At 34.9% G+C, this 13628-nt stretch overlaps 2 protein-coding genes across 3 annotated transcripts; one reads left to right on the forward strand and one right to left on the reverse strand.

Annotated features, from left to right (window-relative positions):
- Positions 1-2428: 2428 nt before the first annotated feature.
- On the forward strand, positions 2429-5327 carry LOC125211612 (probable membrane-associated kinase regulator 6). Of its 2 annotated transcripts, XM_048111484.1 has the most exons (3): positions 2429-2940; positions 3050-4884; positions 4974-5327. In XM_048111484.1, exons 2-3 carry the CDS (start codon positions 4131-4133, stop codon positions 4979-4981), a joined length of 762 nt encoding a protein of 253 aa, XP_047967441.1. In that variant the 5' UTR covers positions 2429-2940; positions 3050-4130; the 3' UTR covers positions 4982-5327. The 2 variants fall into 2 exon arrangements, with proteins under 2 accessions (XP_047967441.1, XP_047967440.1); XM_048111483.1 differs by having other exon boundaries at positions 2429-4884.
- A 5810-nt stretch (positions 5328-11137) lies between these two features.
- Positions 11138-13628, reverse strand: LOC125212539 (S-type anion channel SLAH3-like). The gene is made up of 5 exons (XM_048112739.1): positions 13535-13628; positions 13323-13435; positions 12920-13231; positions 11866-12636; positions 11138-11720 (listed from the first exon to the last, which is right to left on the reverse strand). The coding sequence occupies exons 2-5, from the start codon at positions 13425-13427 to the stop codon at positions 11325-11327; spliced, it is 1584 nt and encodes a 527-aa protein (XP_047968696.1). The 5' UTR covers positions 13428-13435; positions 13535-13628; the 3' UTR covers positions 11138-11324.

Below are 13628 nucleotides of genomic sequence, written 5' to 3' on the forward strand. Positions count from 1 at the left end.
ACAGAAATGTCAACATACTATATAATATATGTCAATATAATACATGTAGAATGTCAATATAAGCAATGTGTTAACATTCTTAAAGCATGGTGTTGACATTCTCAAAGCATTGTGTTGATATTTTCGAAACACTATATTGACATTTTCATCCAAAACCCTAATTTGGAGTTTTTTTATCTTTTTTTATTTTATTAATAAAAATGAAAATTACACGTGGCAAATTGTAGACCACACATTTTCTAAAATCCTATGGCCTTAAATTAGTTGTAGTTAGCAATTAAATGATGAGTTACCAATTGATCACTTCCCGTTTAGAGTATAACTAAATATTTCTCATACTTTTAGGATATTTTTGAAATATACGTATAGGGATCAGATCACTTGGGTTTCACTAATTACCGAGACCTATTTTATTGATTGATCTCTGAGATGGCTAATCTCAGAAGTTACAAGCCAAGTACAAGAGTTGTTACAAGATTACAAGAATCTACAACACTAAGGAGTCTAGCTATTACAGATTGTAACCCTAATTGGAATCCTAACTCTTTCCAGACTCTTGACCAATCTGGAAACCAAGTTCTCGCCAATTAGAACCTGCACACTTAAGATAGACAAGTTAGAACACTAACACAAGATCCTTTCGGATCTAAGTAAGACAAGAAACAGCAACTAAGACAGAATAGCAAGGATATGGCTCAGGTCACAACGGTGACTGCACTAGGCCAATGACCTCCCCACGCGCTTCTACCACAAGTCACAAAGTGAGAACCAGTCGAATATACTCAGGGAACCAGAAACCACAGTTTCACCGAGTACACTACCACGTAGCCTTCTCAACACATGAATCACCTCCAATCTCTTGGAAAACAGCTTCTCAACCCAGAGAACCTCAGAAGAAACCTCCAATCACAAGATCCAACACAGAAGTTGGACTAAACCCTAGATCTGAGAAGGAGCACTCAAGAACTCACTACACTCAAGATCTAAACCGATGACACTCTCTAGAACCGAGAATCAACGGTGGAAACAAAAGATCGGAGAAGATCGCCAGCGAAGAAGGCCGGAATCTTAGAGAGAGGTTATAGAGAAGTCGGAGTTTACAAGAGAGAGAAAATGTCTGGATTAGAATGAATGAGAATCGGATGAGTCTAGAGACTCATAACAAACACACACATTAATCCAACGGTCACAGAGCACGATCCATGTGAAGCTGCTACGTGGCACGCATCGGCACCATCAAATAAGTACTGGGCCTGCACAGAACGGACTCAACTTATTATAGGCATTGGGCCACATATTAATTAAATGAGACAAGCCCAATAAATTAATATACAGGTCCAACGAGCAAATAGTCCATACAATATTCAACAATACGTATGGTTTAGGATTCTAATGGATATTCATCCTTATTACTAGTATTTTAATTTATCGTTCATTTTCTTTTATCATTCTTTAATTGAGAGTTTAAGACTGAGTAAAGTCGACTAACAATGGGTATAACGACGAACAGAAAAGCCATGAAACATATTAGTACTAGAATATAGTACTGTATATTAACTAAATGAACGAAAATAATAAATCTAAATCAAGGTCTGGATGAGATTATAGGCCCAATTTAACTCTTTATAAGCCCAACTGGAAAGCCCGTTTTCGGCAATCAATAGTGAACGCCGAAGTTAAATTAAACACCAAATCGGAACATGTTTAAATTAAACATTGTTAATTGCCCTTTAAAATTTCATTTAGTCCGTATTTTCCTGTTCCGATTTGTTGTTCAATTTTTTCGTTAAAATGTTTCAATTCAAACATGTTAGTTAACAATTAACAATGCATTACATAATGTAAAATTCAAGATATAAGGTATCCATGTAACCAATTTTGATTATATATGTGATTCTGATTAAGAAACCACGAATTATGTGCACTACATGTCTGCATTTACTTATAGGCTAATAGTAATAGCTGTACTAGTATGAAATAGGAAAAGTGCAAGCCCATAATTTTACTAAGTACTCCATATAACAGTGATCTAATAAAAACTCATTTTAACGTAAGAATATTTTTTTAAGTAAAAATAATGCATACACACCATAACAATCGTAAAATAAATTGCATTTGAAAAAAAAAAGATTAAAAAAAAAGTCTCTTAAGAGGCATTCACTTGATTTTATTTTAAGTCACATTCAAGAAGTTTTTCATTCTGAGAAATGAGTTGATTAGATGCACTGAGATTTTGAACTTATTAATCATTTCAGGTAGAATATGTGTTAATCTACAGTAAAACCAATCAATTTTCTTAACATCTCATAGTATTATTATTTGACCATATAATAATGTCTCCAATTATTTGAAATTAATATATTATGTGGTCACATATATTCCTGTCCAATTTGTTGTGAACAACGTTTTTGGTTTTTTCGTATCCATCAATATCGTGACTCGTCTTATTTCAGCTCTTCTTCTTGTGATAGTATTTACTGCATCAAAGATTATTTCTGTGCTTGTTTCTCTTAGATGAGTAAATACAACTCCACTAATTTCGACTAAGAAAAAGAAGAAAAAATAATACTCCAATTCATGAATGCCCCCCATGTGTTTGATCATTGGTTTGTGAATTATTCTGTATTTGAGATCAAGAATCTGCTTTGTGGGCGTCTATGTTTATTCTTGATCTCGTTGCTACTTCATTATTGAAGAGTATCTTCATTATTTCTGCAGTTAGATCATGTCTGCCTGATAAAATTCCTCACAATCCTTGGACAACACTAGGCCTAGTCTAGTTGTGGTTTAACTTAGAATAATTCTCCTCAAAGTTACACCTTTATTTTATAGGGAGCAACGTCAAAGGGGGACCAATGGTGCCTCGAGTCACTTTGAGTTGTGGTTTTTGCTTCCTAACAGCTACCCTTTTCTCAGACAACAAGGGGGGACCTTTGTCTGGTATTTTTGTTTCTCTAACTTGTTTGCGAGCGCTCTAATAATAGCTGGACTTTGCCCGAAAGAGACAACTGTTTTAGCATTATCATCAAAAAAGCTACTACTATTGTAGGAATCACCACCACTCAGGTTGTTGGTGGATGTCATGCCCCGAGACCTCCTTACCATGAGAACGTCCTGATATTTCCTTCCCCTAGTACGATCAAGTGTCCCGCTAGCTGATAAAGATGAGCGCGATATGGTTATCCTCTTTGCCGGCCTCCCCTTAGATTTCAAAGCTCTCATCATGAAACATATTACTCAAATATCTAGATTTCCTAACATGTGTGATGGATATTTAGAACGAAGTCAGTTCACTTATTTAGTACTCCTCCACTACTATAAGTCCGAGTTTTGGTTATTTATTGCTGTTTCTATATAACTCTCTGTATTGTTGAAAGCCTGATTTTTTATATTTATCTGCCACTTCTAGGCAACATGTTCCACAGCATGACTGATTGAATATTTGGCTTCACTCGAATCTTATCCATCCTCGAATTATTGCTTCCTTGCTCTGGTTTATTTAGCTTTTTTAATGGTACTCTGTAACTGTCAAACTAAATAAGCAATCTTGAATTTATTATGCAGAGTGGCTGAACTATATATGATGATAGCATACTTAGCCCAAACTAGACTTCTATTAGTGGAATTACTTAGTTAAATTTCCTCAAATAAGGCCAAGCCCTCCTCCATCCATGCTGTTACCTCATGAATCTGTAGTAGCCAAATATGTCGAATGTTGAATTCAAAAATTCCACAGTTGCTTGCGACTTTTATGGTCACGTAGAAAGAGAGAATGATAAACAACAAAATGTTAAAGGACAAGAGAAAACAACCTTAGAATAAGTGAATGAATAGACTGAAAAAGTTACTAGTATAGACTGTCAAGTAGAACCTTTGATGCATATTGGATGTCTATTACAGCATTAATCAGTGACTGCACTAGTTTCAAATGCATTTATCAGTGTGTATTTGCAACACTATCTTGTATTTAATGTGTAATGAAGAAATCTAGACCCAAAAATGAGTACTTTGTGGGGCTAATACTTTTATTCCCTTTCTCCCATTTCCTTTCCTTGTCAATTATTAATTACACTTGTCATCAAGTCAGACCACCACAAATATTATTGTCAGCATAGTGAGAGAAACACAATATGTACTTGATAATACATGTACATTTGCATTATGTAAGAGCAAGGCTTCTTATAAGCCTCATAGACCTTAAACACACTTCAAAAAAAATTGAGCCTTTTTCCTCCTTTTTTCTCTCTATGGAAGCTAGCTTACAGACTCCCTCCATTGAGAGTTTCTCCTACAGTTGGCTGGCTAACTTGAAGCCGTCATCGTTCGAGGACTCATTGATCTCATCCGATCATGATGAAGGAGCCTCCTTCATCGAGATGGATCCAAGGCTGCCCCCCTCAAAGAGGTTCATCCGAGTTTCTTCTGATTTTGGTTTCGATTTCCCTGTCTCGGACTCCCCATTAGGCCTTGTTCACGCGGATGAGCTCATTTCCAACGGCTTCCTCGTCCCCCTTTTTGTCAAGGAAGTGAAGATGGTCAGGTTTGACGACGAGGGCTGCTACATGCCAACAACTACTGCTTCCACTTCTGAGATAACGGTGCATTCAACAAGGCGCGTGCGCTGCGCCTCGTTGAGGAGATGCCACAGATTGTCGAAGAGATTCTTCCAGAAGTATGTGAAGTTCTTGTTGAGGCCTCTTCTTTATAGGAAGAGGCGGGATAGCAGTAGTAGCATCGCAATGAGCAGCAACCGGAACTGGGAGCTGTCGGCTGCGACCTCACCACGGACGAGCTTGGCCTACTCCGCTGATGATAACTGGCGCAGGTCTTGCGATTCGGAGAGCTCAATCTATGAAGCAGTGCTCCACTGCAAAAGAACTCAGGGTAACTGAAAACTTCACTAAATTCTGTGTTTCAATCAATGTTGATGAAATCTTGTTTTGGAGTCCAATGCTTTATTTGAAAATTTTCAGGTATGTAATGAACAAGGATTGAAGCAACAACAAAAAAAAGGAAAAGACATGATAAAATGGAATGGTGGTGGTTCATCTTCTTTTTTTTTTTTTTTTTTTTTCTGTTTTGTATTATCATGACAAAATATAATGCAGAAATCTGTCTTTTTGAGGAAGTAGTTTCTGTCAAAGATTGTAAGCCTTGGAAACTAGTAGTAGTAGTAGTAGTTCACACAGTTTCAAGGCACTGTGTGTGTTTCCATTATATTTGGGTTGTTTATTATTTATTTTCTCCTTTTCCAACTCAGAAAAGATGGGAGTTTTTTCTTCTTTGTGAAGTTTTAAGGCAGAATAAGTAAATTCTAAATTTTAAGATGGTTGTGATTACTGGTTCTGCATAATTATAGCTGCGACATATATTTAATTAAGTGTAAAACTCAAGCTGTGTAGCCATTCAATAAAATTATGAATGATGATTTTGGAGGGGGACATATTGTTGGGAGCATTTAGATGAGTATAATTTATACTAGTATCTTATTACTCAAGCCAAAGAGTCCATGGATTACATATCATTTGAATACAACAGTAGATTTTATACAAATTATGAAAAATAAAGAAAGAAAATACTGCCTTTCAGTTTCATGAATAGTTGGATAATACTTTAACTTGCAAAATTGTTTCAAATACTATTACCATTTATTAATTAAAACAAACGTTAGTTATAATTGGGGATGTATATTTTGCAAAAATTTATTCCCTTCGTCCCTCTATAGTAGAGGTGTTTCATTTCAGCTTTCATTTTGTAAAAATTAAAGTAGAGAAAATATAAAAAAAATAGAGAAAATAATATAAAAGAACTCTTCTTTTATTCTCTCTCTTAGTGCTCAAAATGAAATGTCCCTACTAGATAGGGATGGAGAGAGTAGGTTATTTCCAATACAAATCCAAATATATAGATACTAATTCACTATTTCTCAAATTTGTAATTCAAATACTCCATTTTTCATATTATTATTGTGATTTGTGAGCACCGACTTTCCGACTATTCAACGTTACACAGTTCATCCAAAAATTAAATCTTCAAATTCCAAAACTCATTTAAATAATTTTTCCAAAACTCATTTAAATCTTAAAAAATTCTTCACCAAACTCCCTCGAATTAAATACAGTCTGAGACAAATTATTTGGAATACTAAAATCTTTGAATTGAGTTCCAACAACTTGCATGTGATATGTACATGAGGTAGGGATAATCACTGGGGCCTTCTTCATTTTTGAATTCTTTCTCAATTTTATACTCATTTAAATAATTTTTATTAATATAAATTATATATCTATATCTATATATTTGTAATATTTGTATATAGGTATATATTCTAGAGGGTGGGCCTTTAAATAAATTATTAGCTGTAATCATATACGAGAAAAACTAAAAAAATGTGGGGGCCATAATTAATTCTTGAGTATATTTCTTGAGAATAACATCACTTTATTAAGGCTGGTTTCTGTAATAATTTCAATGTCATCATCTTTAAACGATATATATAGACAAAGGTGATCGATCATCAACGTCCCGTTTTAAATTAATGAAAAAAAAAATACTTATGTACTCTCAAATTGACCATCCTTTTATTGTCTATATTTGCATATTGAAACATATAACTAAAGTTGAGTGCTACTTTGATAAATGAATTAGATAAAGAATAGTTACTTTCTTGTTCCTACCTCAATTGAATACACTGGTTGTTTCACAAGTTAAAGTGTGCAAAAGTTTCCCGGATATAAATAAGATAAAATAAAATCACTATAAATGTTTATCAAATTGACCTTTTAGAATTATTTTTGAATGAAAACTGTACTACTATACTACTTTATCTACTCTCTTTTCTACTCATACAATGTACCAGTACGAATCATCATCTTGTCTTGTCAGTTTGACCAATCCTCGGAAAACAATATAATAAACAATTTTAAATTAATAAATTGGGGATCAAATAATAGTACTATGAGAAATTTGATGTTTGACTGACTTAATTGTATATTAAGCTTAATTACATGTCAATGAAATTTTTCAGTCAAAGTACACTTGAAAAATCAGGCATGTCGAATTAAAATTTATAGAGACATTAGTGATATTTCAACTTAAGATATATCTGGCCTGAATAATACCTACTTTATTACTCAAAGGTCCTGATGTTTCTATTTTATTTTATAGCTAACTGTACATATAAATTTAGGGATTATATGTCTGTAATTTCTCAAACTAGCTTTTTTCAGTTGTATTGTACTACTAATTGCATATTCAGTAGCAACTAGCAAGATTAGTCATATAAGAAAGTTTTGTATGCTTGTGTCGCCACCCAACAGATTAGGAAACAAAAAGGAAATTGAGGTTTAAAATACTACCATATCTTTAACAAAGGGGTACTACTAAACAAGAAAAAGTCAATAATTTATTGGTTTTTGAGATATTTTAGAAGTATCAACCATCATTAAAGATTCAAAAATATAATTTATTACTATAGAGTTTTACTATAACATTGAATTTATACCTAGTATTATTATTATTATTATTATTATTATTATAAGACAAATTGTGTTATTTAACCAAAGTAGGAGTAACAAGTTAGTTAATCTGGTTTTTTAATTTTGTTGAAGAATTTAGGAAATAAAACATGAAAATCAACGCTAAAGCTGCAGAGTGCAGAGCATGGCCATGGCCGGCAGGAATTCCTAAAAGTTAATCTTTAACTTTTTGCTTCGCGTGCCCTCAATACGCTGCTAATCTCATTTTTATACTTTCCCTTCTTACAATTATAAATTCTGATTTTGCCTCCTCACGCCATCATTATCCAAGACCTAAATTATTTTCTTTATTTTATTAAAATGATCAACAACTATCACGAACTAATGTACTGGGAGTAATATAATGCTGGGGAGTGTTATATTGCTAACTCAATACTTAATTGCTAACTACAATTCAATAATAGTCATTAAATATTCAGATTAAAGGCCTAGATCATCAACCACAAAATGTCAATACGATCAAAAAAAAACGTCAATAAGGCTATATGATTAATTACAATAAAAATCAATAGGGGTATTAATGTCAAGTTAGTTATAACTAACTTTTAAAAGAAATCCCAAAACTTTAAATTCATATAACATATATCAAATTAAAGATAATTTTATAAGGATTCCAACGAAATACTACATGCATATGTTCCGACGTCAAAATTTGAAAAAAAAAGATCTAGAATTTTCGTATTTTTCGTACACAGGTTAATGTCAATGCAACTAAGATAATATGTCAATATAAAGCATATACAATGTCAATCCTAAATTTGTGTTGACATTCTCAAAGCATTGTGTTGATATTTTCGAAACACTATATTGACATTTTCATCCAAAACCCTAATTTGGCGTTTTTTTTTTATCTTTTTCGATTTAATTAATAAAAATGAAAATTACACGTGACAAATTGTAGACTACACGTTTTTAAAAATCATGTGGCCTTAAATTAGTTATAGTTAGTAATTAAATGATGAGTTAGCAATTCATCTATAATGCTATAGTTATATGAGTGTATAAACATTGATATTGATTTGTGGCCCTTTGGGCCGTGTGTTGAGCAACACAGCTGAGCCCAATTAATTTTAAAATCCAAAACCGAGATTTACAAATTATACTTAAATACTGTATCATTAAATTCCTTTATTAATTTTTCATTACTGTAACGCTGTTAAAATCTGATCACTATACTCCACCAAAAAATAGTCCAAACATTAATTAATCCTAAACATACACAAAAAAAAAATAACAAATAACAAAAATCAACTAACAAACAACAATTTCATAACAATATCAGTCTCGTCCATCTCCTAACAACATCAACATAATAAACAATATTAATTTGATGATAAAAACAAATATTAAATATGTATAAATAAAACTTATTAATCCCACCTTTATCTATATAAAATAGTATTACGTCGTAGGCCTATAATAACGCCAAAACCTGTATTTATCTTTACATATTTTCTCTTTGAATTAAATTATTAAAGAAATATTAGCTTTTTGTGGCATGACGATGATAGCATGATTAAAGTATCTAATAAAAGAATTGCGGAAAATAAATTTGAGAATGTATATGAAATTGCTTTTCTGCCGCATAATATTACTATCTGTCATTTTCGCTCTTTACTTTTTGAATAAAGTGCATTCATATATTTATGACAAAAATCAACACCCATTATCCATTCTCGAAACTATAATCAAGGGTTAATGTCAAAATCATTGGTACTTTTAATTCTGTGTTTATGTACCTTTTTTCTACTTATTTTTGTGGATTTAATGAGTCTACACGTCTAAACTAGATGTCTTTATCTCTCTTTCTGGAGATGGACAATCTTCCCAATTTCTCTTTCACAATATTTGTGGATGATGTAGTGTTTTAGGTAAACGTCATTTCTGCGTAAATAATTTATAAATTACATAAAAAAACAATATGTGGAGTACTAGATAGAAATACCTGCTAGCACTAAATTTTGTTTTTGCAAGTAGTTTGATTTGATTTGTTTATTTTGGTTGGGGGGGGGGGGGAATAGTGAGGATGGCAAATACTACCTACCTAAAATTGCGAATTGGATACGCTATTTCCAAATTCCATACAATTAATTAAAATAATTATGTAATACTCTCTTTGTCTCGCTTTAGGAGTCCTGGTTGAGTCGGGTACATGTTTTAAGAAAAAAAATGTTTAAGTGTGTAATAAATAAATATTGTAGTGGATGTTGGGACCCACTTTTAATCGAGTGACCAATAAATAAATGTTTTAGTGGATGTTGGGACCCACTTTTAATATTTTGTAGGCATTTTTTTTTAATTTATCTCAACCGGGACTCCTAAAGCGGGACGCTAAAATTGATCAACCGGGACTCCTAAAGCTGGACGGAGGGAATAGTAACTTTACCTCTCTAATCTTTTTGTTTCCTAGCGTATTTTTTTTCTTCTAATTTTTAGATCAAATGACAGTTAAATGCATATTGCGATTCCAAACATTTTACCAAATCAGTAGAACATGCATGTTGTCTATTGGTTCTGGTCCAGTTTCACCCCTAATAGACGATCATGGTTCCAAAGCTTAAACCACCGATATGATTTTGGGCTGAACTAACAATTCTGATTTAACCATGTATTTCTATCCTCAGACAATTTGATGCATATATGTAAAACATAATGCATTTTCAATCCATCTTGATGGATCACCAGCATTTCCGAAATATACATGCCTGATTTATAATGAATATTATCCAAAAATCTTTTAAAACTTCATGTAGGATTACCTTATTGGCCCCATATATAAATTAAAATGAAATAAAATCCTATGATTAAAAAGGAGAATATATGAAATGCATCAGGGCTCAGGCCATATTCAATCAGACACATTTGTACCAAAATGGAAACATTGTTTTGTACCTCGTGTCGCAGAAATAGCTGGCTAAAGTTTTTATCATTATGCTTTTCGAGACAGCATATATGTGGAAAATGTTTTCTTGTTTTACATAGTTCAGACCATCCGATTAATCAAACACCTTTTGTTTTAAAGGGTCCATAACAATAATCAGTTGGTTTGAAAATAAGTTTGGAAATTGTTTAAGGTTTCATGGTAGATCTTGACATAGATGTGTATATAAACTTTAACCACTCAGATAGCCCGAAACCAAATGATTAGGTCCCTCAGACATAATTCTAAAGGGTATTCTAAATATAAATTTCCTTTTGCTCATTATAGACACCGTTCATTTTCAATGTTAAATAAAATAATGCCGATTACTAGTAGTATGAAACACCGTGATTTTATTGTCATAATTAATTTCGATTTTTGATCATTGTTGAATAATTGCAAAAAATTGAAAATTTATAAATTTGTATTTCAATTTCAAAAGTTATAAAATTAATTAACCACAAATTAAAAAAAATTGTACTATCAGTTTCATATATAAAGCGCGTTACTTCGATTAAGTGGATTATGGGTTGGGTTTATGTCAAATTTGGGCCAGGTTTCTGTTGTTTCTAATTTATATTTTCATTGAATTGGGCTTTATGCATATTAAATTTCAATTTTATTAAATAAAGTGGCTGCTCTCAAAATTGAACATAATCCTAAACGACTAGTCAATGAGTTGAACAAACCACTCAGAAATTTGCATTTGCAAATGAAAAAATATACACAAGCAGAATAAACAATGAACAAAAATTAAGTAATGAGATTGAAACGAAGCGACGAAAAATCAAGATCACCGGAAATTGATCTCTCCGAATCGCAGAGATGTCCTCACTTGATTAGCAAAAACAGAGCATGCTCAAATCTCAATCTTGGCTAGTAGTTGAGCTAGAAGAATGAAGAGACGCCTCAACATCTTTCCCATCTTCGATAAACTTAAGGTACTTCTCGATGTTGCTGTCGGAGCTGCCCGATCTCTTGTGGTACCATCGCCGCCTCGGCCGCCTCTTGCTGATCGCGATCGCCATGTCGTTCGGGAAGAGGTCCCCGTGCACTACCGCGTGCACCACCGTGTTCACAAGCAACGCCGCCACCGCCACCGTCGCCACCAGACAGAGCATCACCGCCTTGATCTGCGTCGCTCTGCACGTCACCGCGCCCGAGTACTTGATCGCCGCTAGCGCCGCCGCCGTCATCGGAAACGTGTAGGCCCACCACGCCATCGAGAATTTGAACCCTCGGAAAAAGTTCACTCGAACCGCCTTTAAAACAAACCAATAATAAAAAGTTAATCAGACTTATATAGTGATTTCAGTTATCTGTATTTATTAAATATTATTTTTATATTATATAGTGATTTAAGTTCTCTTACTTAAATTTATTTTAGTTTCAATTGCCAACACTCACCAGCGAAGCATAGAGGAACAAGGCAATGAAGTAGGCTATGCGCGAGCCAGAGTCGAAAGAGCCCTGAATCTTAGCCCAAGCTAAGGAGGCGACGCTGGGGGCGGCGACGAAGAGGAAGAAAACAGGGTGTAGCTCTTTCGGGAGCGTCTGATTCGTCGGAAGCCGCTGGTAAAGCGTCACAAACAGCACCATGTAATGCGCCATTCCGACCGCGAAGAAGAAAATAGGCCCTTCGGTGAGCCCCATCGACGCTCCAAGAAAAGCCCCGACGAAGTTCCCGACGACGGAGAGATGGTTGGTCGGGTTGGCCACCTTGGACAGCCGCCTCTGGCCGCCGGACATCCACTGGCCGTAGATCTTGAGCTCGAGGCACAAGATCGGGGTCATGAGGATGTACCACAAATGCGCGGGAAGCGTTTGGGCAATTGAGGGCGGAACTCCGAGGGCTAAGAAGAGGAGGGTGATCCACGGTGCGAAGAAGAAGTTGACACGGACCGGGTGGCAGTACTCGCGGTGGACGGCCTCGAAGTAGAAGATGAGTTTTAGGGCGTAGATGATGGCGATGCCGAGGGTTAGGGCTGCGGTGATGAGCCATATTGTTAGGTTGATGTGAGGTGTGATGTCGAGGAAGGCGGTGGCGGGGGAGGACGAGAGGCTCTTCCACATTATGGCTTGGCTCCCGAGGCCGAGGCAGATACCGAAGGTGGAGATGGGGAAGCGGAGGAGGAATGGCCATTGCTTGTCTTCTGGTAGAATGATTTCCTCGGAGGCCTGCAATAGTCAACATTACTTGTTATTTTACGGGAGCAAGTACGATCTCATTTGTTTTAAAGTGAGATACCAATCACCCCATGAGATTTCATCGTAACATTAATTTGTAACCATAAAAGAATTCAAGATTTCTTTTCACTTCACATTTTAAGTGAGACTATTCACACGTAAATATCATATTGAATTTATCAATAGATGCAACTCACGTGTGAATATCTCATATTGAATTTATCATTAAACATTCTTAATTAATTAGCACTCCTACTATTTGAGGAAGATATACCCGTAAAGTGTCCAATTCTGGGCCCTCCAAAGCGTCGAAATATCTGTGTACGGGAACATTTTCAAAGCACTCTTGTGGTGGCGATGGCTCGGTTTCTAGGTGAACGCCACGTAGATTTGAGATTTGTCTTTCGAGTTTGCCAGACCATGTCTTGAAAGAGTTAAATCTTTTGTCATAAACCGGATGCACTGCCGAAGGTTTGGGCATCGGCTGAGAATGAAATTTAGCCCCTTTGGCCTCACCTAGTGGAGAAGGCGGCATACTGATGGAGATCGAACGATCTCCAGTATTCATGTTTGCTGCTTCGATCATCTGAGATTAAAAATTAACGGAAAATTAATCTCACTTATAAAGAGTTCCCACTTGACTCAACACATACCAATGTGAAGCATTTACTACTTACGAAAACTGATGGTTTGGGTTCATCAAAACCGTCCACTTCATTTGCAGCGATGGCTTTGATCAACGGTGGTAGTGTGTGGTGACGGCAATCTTCCTTCGCAGACATTTAAAGCCCTTGATTTACAATATACAATATCACATTAATGCAAGGCTTATATTAACAAATTAAATCAGTTAAACATCTACGATATCTGCAAAATGTTAGAAGCTTACCTTTGATCTCTTTTGCAGACAAGAAAGCATATATACGCGGCGAATACTGAAAAGCAGTCGCAGACAAGGAAGCAAATGTTGTAGTGAAGCCGTA

The sequence above is a fragment of the Salvia hispanica genome, chromosome 3 (assembly GCF_023119035.1).
Source record: "Salvia hispanica cultivar TCC Black 2014 chromosome 3, UniMelb_Shisp_WGS_1.0, whole genome shotgun sequence".
NCBI lineage: Eukaryota > Viridiplantae > Streptophyta > Magnoliopsida > Lamiales > Lamiaceae > Salvia > Salvia hispanica.

Excerpts from the sequence above, each read along its gene's own strand:
- LOC125211612 (XM_048111483.1), top strand. The coding sequence starts at position 4,131 with ATGTACTTGATAATACATGTACATTTGCATTATGTAAGAGCAAGGCTT.
- LOC125212539 (XM_048112739.1), bottom strand. The coding sequence starts at position 13,427 with ATGTCTGCGAAGGAAGATTGCCGTCACCACACACTACCACCGTTGATC. Across the intron at positions 13,232-13,322 it reads AACCCAAACCATCAGTTTTC|ATGATCGAAGCAGCAAACAT; the intron begins GTAAGTAGTAAA and ends TTTTAATCTCAG. Across the intron at positions 11,721-11,865 it reads TGTTCCTCTATGCTTCGCTG|GCGGTTCGAGTGAACTTTTT; the intron begins GTGAGTGTTGGC and ends TTTGTTTTAAAG.